Source organism: Austrofundulus limnaeus, unplaced genomic scaffold, assembly GCF_001266775.1.
Source record: "Austrofundulus limnaeus strain Quisiro unplaced genomic scaffold, Austrofundulus_limnaeus-1.0 Scaffold7, whole genome shotgun sequence".
Classification (NCBI taxonomy): Eukaryota; Metazoa; Chordata; class Actinopteri; order Cyprinodontiformes; family Rivulidae; genus Austrofundulus; species Austrofundulus limnaeus.
This window is the reverse complement of record NW_013952409.1, coordinates 746,552-754,964: the sequence shown is the minus strand read 5'-3', so window position 1 is coordinate 754,964 and position 8,413 is coordinate 746,552. Positions and strand designations below refer to the sequence as shown.

The following is an 8,413-nucleotide window of genomic DNA, read 5'->3' as shown; positions in this document are numbered from 1 at the left end:
TTAGTTCTCTCTCTGTTTTTCTCTTCACAAAAAAAAAAACATAATGGTGTGGAAAGGATGGCATTAAGGGGAGAAGGGAGGCCATCCAAAAAGAACCACCACACAGACGTATGAAGACATGGGTTTCTGTCAGAGTCGTTGTGTCGATCCACTCTTGAACAGACAGCATCAGAAGCATCGCCTGGCCTAAAGACAAAAAGGGCTGGACTTCTGCTGGGTGGTCCAAAGTTATGCTCTCTGATGAAAGTTAATTTAGCATTTCTTTTAGAAATCAAGGTCCCAGAGTCTGGAGGAAGAGAGGAGAGGCACAGAATCCARGTTTCTTCAGGTCCAGTGTAAAGTTTCCAGTCAGTGATGGTTTGGGTCATCTGCTGTACGCTCATACTTTTCTTGTTCAAACTTTTCAGTTGGCCAACATTTCTAAAATATCCCTTTTTTATTGGTCTTAAGTAATATTCTAATGTGTGACAGTGAATTTGGGGTTTTCATTAGTTGTCGGTTATAATCATCAAAATTAACCAACATTTGAAATATATCAGTCTGTGTGTAATGAATGTATATAATACACAAGTTTCACCTTTCAAATGGAAGTACTGACATAAATAAACTTTTTCATGATATTCTAATTTTATGACCAGCACCTGTATATACGAGTATAAGTACACYTCTATCGGTGTATGTGTATAAATGTATGCAGCGGTCTTCAGTATTGTTTCACAGCTGTAGAACACTCTAATATGTAATGTTTGTCAAATATAAAACGTCTTCAAACAGGCGTTAGAACAGTTTTCAGAGGTTGTGTTGTTCTTGCTGGCAGGAACAGAGCGTTCCACTCCGTCGCTCCGGTGAGTCTGTTCTGAAACACAGCAGATTTATGACTAAAGGCCCAGTTTGAAAATAATCTGATACCTCCAGTGCTCCTTCCTCTGTGTGGTGTAGACAACATGTTCTTAAGGGCAGAGCAGTAATTTAGTGGATTCTAATTTAATTTGGTCTTCACTCGAACCCTGGAGGTCAGAGTGTCTCCAGCACAGTGGACCTGTGGGGGGTCTGTGTCAGAATGAGGTTTTACTGGGATGTTTGTGTTTGTTTGTTGCAGAACTTTCTGTTGGATCATTTGGAGAGTTGTAAGTACTGTCTGACGGAGATGTGATCTGTTATTTTTATACTAGACTGGACTAAAAATGGCCCACTCAGATCTGCCACAGTGGGTAACTCTGGGTGTTAAAGTTGGTTCTGTTGCATTTAAAATCCCTGCTGGTCCTCCTGTCTGCCACGAACAGTTTAAACTTGAATATTAGCTTTARTACTTCCTGTTCAATAAGAATAGTTCAAGAGAAGTTGTTTGACACAATCTGCTGACTTTACAGAATAACTGGCACTTAATGAATGTGACCGGTTTAGTACAACCTGATGATTTTTTGTAGTAAATTGTTTCCYTATAAATAAACTGAATATAACATTTTTATTGTCAGCGGCAAGGAATGTAAAAATAAAAAATAATAACCAGGTTTAATTCAAAGATTGCAATTTGCCACTAGAGGGCGACAGTGCCACATAAAATAACGAGCACCTCCTCATCCTGTAGAACAGCCCTGAATTCAGACATTTTCGAACAATAGTTAAATAAGCATTCAGATAATGTATTACTGAGCACCAGTATCACAACTTCTGTTGGTTTATGTGTAAAATCATATATTTATAAAAAACATAAAACTTCTTTCCWAAGCAAAACAACAGAGTTGCAGCAGACGTGGTTGGTTGGTCAGCACTGATGTACTTTACTGATGTGTAGTTTTATTCCCACAGTCCACAATGTGTGTGCGTTAATTGGCAATTCTAATTTCTGTGTGTGTGTGTGTGTGAATAGTTGATTGTGGTCTTGTGATGGACTGGTGACTCTGCTGGAGACAGGCACCAGCTTCCTGCAACTCTTTAGTGAGTATTGTTCCATGGTTTCCCCTGCTGGAGTTGGTTTTTGGATCGTGATCTCAGCCTAAACCTCAGTGAACTCAGCAGATACTGAGCTCAGATTTGACGTATCCGACAGTCATACACAACATACACTCCTAGCACTGATAAATCCTGACAGATACAGGAGCAGATTGTGCAAAATGTTTTTGACGGTGGCGGTGTCACTGCCTCAGGTGGAGGAGTTATCTGGGTGTCTTGTTCCTGACTGATTGTGGGATGGAGCGGGAGARGGAACAACAGATTGGATTCTCATCCGCAGTAATGAGGGTGTTGCTTCAGTGAGAAAGGATGAGGAGCTCCAAGCAGAGCTGTTGCTCCTCTGCATCGAAACGAGTCAGTTGAGGTGGTTCATCTTACTGGGATGCCTCCCTTTAGAGGAGTTCTGGGCACGTCCCACTGCTAGGAGGCTCTATGGAAGACTCGGGACTTGCTGAAGGGATGGAGACAGAGAACCGAATCGTGAGGCTTGACAACGGCGAGGGGGATTCTGTACCTTCTCTGGCCAAGGAACAACTCAGGATCCCCCAAAAAATGAGCTGGAAAGCTGAGAGGGATGTCTGAGTTTCTCATCTAGACCTGTTACCTCCTCAGCCTGACTAATGATAAGCAGAAGAGATGATTTGACCAAAGTAGATACTTTTATTTTTTTTTCAATAAAACACAGTTGTGGTCTAAAACTCTGGCCTGAAAGGCGGTGGGAGAAACAGTTGATTTTTGTTTTATTAACAGAAGGCTGGGGGCTTCAATCAGCTCCCAGGATTRATGTTGCCTAGAACAGTAAATCTGAGCAAGTTTCACTTTTAATTCCAGGYTTGTTTGTGAATAATAATCCAATTTGACCGAGCGTTATTAACTTTTTATTTCGTCTAAACTCTGGACAGAGCTGAAACTCTTTCAGCAGGTCCCTCCCAGACATTTGAGGCCATTTCAAGGTCACATTTCAATCAACGCTCTGCCTGTTTTTACGTCACAAACAAGCATGAAAATGTGGCATCCTGTGGTGAGAACTGCAGAGAAATAAAAGACTGCGAAACAGTTGAGGCAAAGATGACCAGCTTTCTCTTTTATTGAAAAATAAAGCTGTTATTTCAAAGACAGGAAAGTTAGGGAGGTGAATATATTAATATACAGTAAACTCCAAATTTGGAAAAAAGAATACAAATAGTTCATACTTGGCGTAAAGCTACAGCCACTGGAGGAAAATATCTACAGATTAACTTTGAACCAAGTTGTTTTTCTCCATTTTATCTTCTTTTTTTTGCACTTTACTAAACCACTGCTGTCACAGAAGAAAACCTTTGAGCAGACCTCAGAGACGGCAAGTTTTTAATGTTTGTTCGGGCTCACATTGGTGCAACAAATGGCAGACAGCTCACACAATTACAAGGAAGTGTTTCAGTGCAATTTAGTATCTCGTGTCTCATATTCCTCTAATGAGCCAGCTGTGTAAAGAGCTGATGACTTGTAGGTTGTTAAAACTTGAAAATGCAGTTTGACCGCAAATGTTCTATTTTCCTCTGTCTCCACCTTTAGTTCAGCCCGGTCGCACTGCTTCTCCAGAATCATCAGAGGCACTAATTARACCGCTTGACTGAAAAACCAACAGGTAAGGAGTGGTTTTTGTCCCCTCTTTCTGTTTAAAAACTGACACTTAACACACTTCAGCAAAGTACATTAGATGTTAGGTGAGCATCACAGGCTGCCTCGGTCCAGACACCACTACTTTTTAAGTGTKCTTTTCAATAAAACATCTCAAAATGTGGCCCGAATACTTGAAAAGTTGGATACAAATTTTAACGCACGTCAACACTGAAGAAAGATACAACTAAATCCATGCTAACCGTCCCTTTGAGTGAACTGGAGCTCCTTAATGATACTGTGTTTGTGTACAAACAAATATTAAAGTCAGCAGGAAAACATAAGATCAATTCAGAAAATGCTGCTGTTACATTATTTGGCTTCGACCCCCCGTCGTCTTTTGAAACAAAACTTAGCTGAAGTTTTTAGTTTGCTGCTAAAGTAGAGTAACTGTTTTTCCTTTTTTTTAAATAAGTTTAGTTCATACAACATAAATTAAATATACTTAGTGTCTGTATTAACGTCCGGCTCCAACCCAGTTAACACATACTTGGCAGTTTTCTGCAAATAACCTTCAGTTTTCAAAGCTTCAACCTGTTTCTTGTTCCAACAGCTGAAAWCAGAACTCCACAAATTCCAGATGTGACGTACCACAATTTGCCAAACAATTAGTTTTCTAACTTAAAACAAAACGGTCTGGTATTTCTCATGGATATAGCTGAGCTTTACAACTGTGGTGGAAAACAGATAATAAAAAAAAACCGAGCCCACCTGTCTGTTCCTGGAGCAGGTCCAGCTGGTTGGGGCCACATAATCCAGCACATTTAATGAACAGACTGGAAAAGGCCAGGTGATTGGTTGATTTAATCATCTCTTCCTACCATGTGAACTGACTTATGTGGAGGAGGTCAGTGGTATCACCTTGGGAGTCAGCTCAGCAAATATATTTCATCCTCAGAGCTCAGAGACATTCTGCTTTTCTTTCAGGTACCTGCTCTTGTACATTTTGTTACATCCTGTTTCCTGTCCTCACAAACAAGCCTGGATTCAAATCTCCATGTTAACGCTACTGATTCCTACTGACCTGCCTAATGCWGTGGAATTACAGGTCAGAACACATTCACGTATCTTAACACAAACACTGTATTTGTCTTCTTAAAAAACAAAAAGTACAAGAAAAAAGGCCTTTTTACAGTTCATATTAGTCCTCATTACATCTCATCAAGCCTGATGCACCCATTGTGTGCATCAACATTGACCACGATATAATCCTAGATCTCAGTGTGGGAAACTGAAGCCAACAGGAACTGGATTATAAGGTGTTTGTTTAARCTTCGTTAAAAAGCAAAGCGAAAGTTTCTTCTAACAATAATTACAATAAATTTAAAACAGAGTGTTTTTTGTGTCTCTCTCTGCAGCATGAAGAAGCAAAAACATCCCAGGTCCAAAGGAACATTAGTTTATTTGTGAGACCAGGGTTGCCAGATAAAATCAAAAGTTTGATTTTTGCCACTCCTTTTCTGTGCTCATTTTCAATAAACACACACCTTATGTTCTAACATCCTTTGAGCATGCAGCTTAGGTAAAAGATAAAGTTAAAGGGACAGTACAACTTTATCCTTAAGGCCTGGTACACACCTGCAGCAGTTCTATGTAAACGGGGMMWTTTTTGTTGTTTATTAGCCCCAAACACTGAAAAACCACCAGCATTTCCACWGACCGCTCTCGTGTGAACAGGGCCTTAGACTTCAACGTCTGAGATCTCATAAGAGATCTAGTATTATATAAAATATCTAGTATTATATGTGGTCAATGGGCATCTATAGAAGAAAAGTGGTGCAGAGAAGTTGATCCACTGTTACTCTGCGACCTGACAGACATTTTTAAAATACACCGATAAGCTGCAACTGGTGAAAAGGCCTTTTTATTTCAATTGTAAAAAAAAAATCACGTTTACTTAAGAGTACGTAGTGTCACATGGTCAACTTATATGCAAAAAATAATTATTTTTGTAGTACCATCTATTGTCAGATTTACAAAAACACTTTTAAAGACTTAGCAGTTCACATTAAGACTAATCCATCCCTTATGACAACAAAAATAGCAGATGTCTCAGATTAAAAAATACAGATCTTCCCAAAGAGTTAACCCAACTCAAGTACTGTGGATTAACTTCCAGATACTGCATWTACACATAATATAAAAATAGCATGAACCACCCTTCAACAGACGTGGATGAAAGTAATCTGGGTTATGTCTCTGCCAAAACAGTGTCATTGGCTCCACGATCACTGCCACCCACTGGGATTAAAAAATGTTTTTCACTTCATGTCATTTACCTCAACTTTCAGAATCTGACAACACTTCCACGGTGTCCATCCTGATCTCACTTTTTACATCTTTTTTTAAATAAGTAAAGTCTACCCAAGATTTTTATAATTTTTTTTTGTAAAAATGATAATTATGTGCTGAGACTAACCCAAACATTGTAAAAATCTATTTTTAAGCCTGTTTTCTCTCAGACATTTTATTACTACAGCACAACAAAAKGGCCTAGTATGTTTTATTTAGTGTTGAGTAAAGTGTTCTGATATTAGACTGATGTATAAGTAGAAACCTCGTGTGACCCTGACTGAAAACCCTGCTTAGTTTTCCAAAATCTGTAATTTTTTTCTTCTTTTTTGTCTTTAGTGACGAGRGAGATTGTTTATGGCAGTGAAACCTTCGTTTACACTCTGATTTCATCATCATCCTCGTCCATAAAGGTAAACTCATCTTCTCCATGTGGTGAACTGTACTTTGCACTGTCTGTGTCACCATCCTGTAGGGGGTATTGAGGTTTCTCTGAACCTGAGCTGGACACTGAGTAGCTATCCATGTTGRGGTGGTTGTTCCGGACGTTCAGCTCTGGAGTGTAGGGATCCACGGCGGTGCGGTACGGGTGGGTGCTGCGAGGCGGTCTTGAAGGAGCCTGCTCTTCAGCATCGTCGTCATCGATGTGGGGAATGTGGGAAGGGGATGTGTAGCCCTCACTGCTCTTGCCTTCCTCYTAGCCTTGGTCGTCCTCCTCCCAAGTCTTCTTCTCCATCACACCCAGGATGTCTCCGAGCATCGAGGGTCCCAGGTCGATGTGGAAGGACATCATGGACTCTGCGTGCTTTATTCCGCCTCCTTTAGGCATGGACGGAGGCAAGTCTTTAAGTTCGCCAAAATTCTTCTCATCAAGCTCCACGTCTAGTGTTGCCATTGCTGCTGCTTTGTTGGTGGGCCTGTTTTCTGTCTCTGCCAGCGTTTTCATGGGACTGGAGGAGACGCTCTTGGGCAGCTGGTTGGTGACGCCGCTGTCGGACTTCTCCTCGTTCAGGTAAGGCAGGGATATGGCGTTCTTCACAAACTGAGACGAGCTACTAGAAGACAAGGTGTACTCGTTCCTGTCCGCTCGATTTATTGACTGAGACCGCTTGCTGCCTCTGAAAGTGCGGGCTAGCAGCCCTGGTTTGGAACTCGGAGAACCTTGCTTTTTGTTCGACTCCTTGGGGGGTTCTCCTGATCGGGTGCTGAGGAATGAAGTGTCTCCAAACGCATCCCCTGCTCGACCCACGTGCATGGTGTGACGGAAGTCCCCCATAGGAGCACTGATCATCTCAACAGTCAGGTCAGCTCGAGACCTCCGCTTTGATTGGTTGGAATTGTTCACCAGCTGCTTGAGAATYGGCATGATGGCAACCTCTCAGGTATGATCCACACGGGGAAAATAAGTCAGCTCTGTAGGCCTCTTAAGGGATGGCTTTTTCCAAATGTCTTCAACAGTTTATAAGGGATTATCAAAGCAAGTATAAATCCAGATGTTTAATGTCTGTAGCCATTCTGCTTCTTCAGCTCAGATTCCAGTTTGTGGAGAAGTCCGCCTGTCAAAAAAGAACAAAAGACATCATTAAAACCARGTTGGTATTTTGACATAACTTTGCACCTAATGTGAAAACATGGCAATTTGAATAAAAATGTAATATTCTGCTTTAAAGTTTCTGGAGAAAGCTTTGTTCCCCCCACCACTAGCTATCACACAACTCRCTCCACTGATCTCTATAAAGCTTGAAACTTTGGCTGCCAACACTTCAAAATGAAGGCTCACATGAAGAGCTACTGAACTAGAAAACGRTTTATTATGCAAAAATTCATGAGGGTGTTATATAACAGTGGAAGGATCGCTCTGGTACAAACGTTAAGCACCTTTGCTCCTCTCCAGTCCACCAGTGCAGTTTGCTACATAAGTTTCCATTCAGCTCTTTTTTTTTAAATAATTTTTGTGTCGTCTTTATCTGCCGTCTTCTGTTTTTCATGGCTTGCAGTGTCTGCTGTAGCTGTGCTGTATTTCCCATTTAGGCCCCTGACTGTTACATAACCAGAAAGAGACATTAGACAGGGGGCCAGACCAATTCAAGCTTGCATGGAAAGAAAAAGCATGAGGTACAGCAGCTTTTTCTTTGAAGAACTAAATCAGATTTGTTGTTTACATCAKGGTTTTTGTGTCATTTGAACTTTTTAAGCCTTGACATATTAAAACTTCAAACACCTGGGTCTTTCAGTCTTATTAGGTTCAGCTTTTTTTTTTCCTGAAATGTTAATTAGATCCTTTGCTTTCACTGATAACGCTCGAAGGTTAAGGTTGGGTTATGAAATGCCACCTTAAAACAGACTGAAGTGGAAATCAGGTTTAAACACCCACTTGTGCTTTAGTCAACTAGCTCCATGTGTCACAGACAGAAACAAGGATCTCATTTGTTTTAACCAGACAGCAATACTATCGTTCAGTGTTTTCAAGTTGAAGCCCACACTCCAGGCTTGCTTGCTTGTACACCCC

At 40.9% G+C, this 8,413-nt stretch overlaps 1 protein-coding gene across 1 annotated transcript in view; it reads right to left on the bottom strand.

Annotated features, from left to right (window-relative positions):
* Window positions 1-3,010: 3,010 nt before the first annotated feature.
* cdc42ep4b (CDC42 effector protein (Rho GTPase binding) 4b) overlaps window positions 3,011-8,413 on the bottom strand; it is a 28,076-nt gene continuing 22,673 nt past the window's right edge. Inside the window, 1 exon segment of the mRNA XM_014032190.1 lies at window positions 3,011-7,460. Coding sequence (XP_013887644.1) covers window positions 6,281-7,270 — 990 coding nt within the window. The 5' untranslated portion in view covers window positions 7,271-7,460 and the 3' untranslated portion in view covers window positions 3,011-6,280.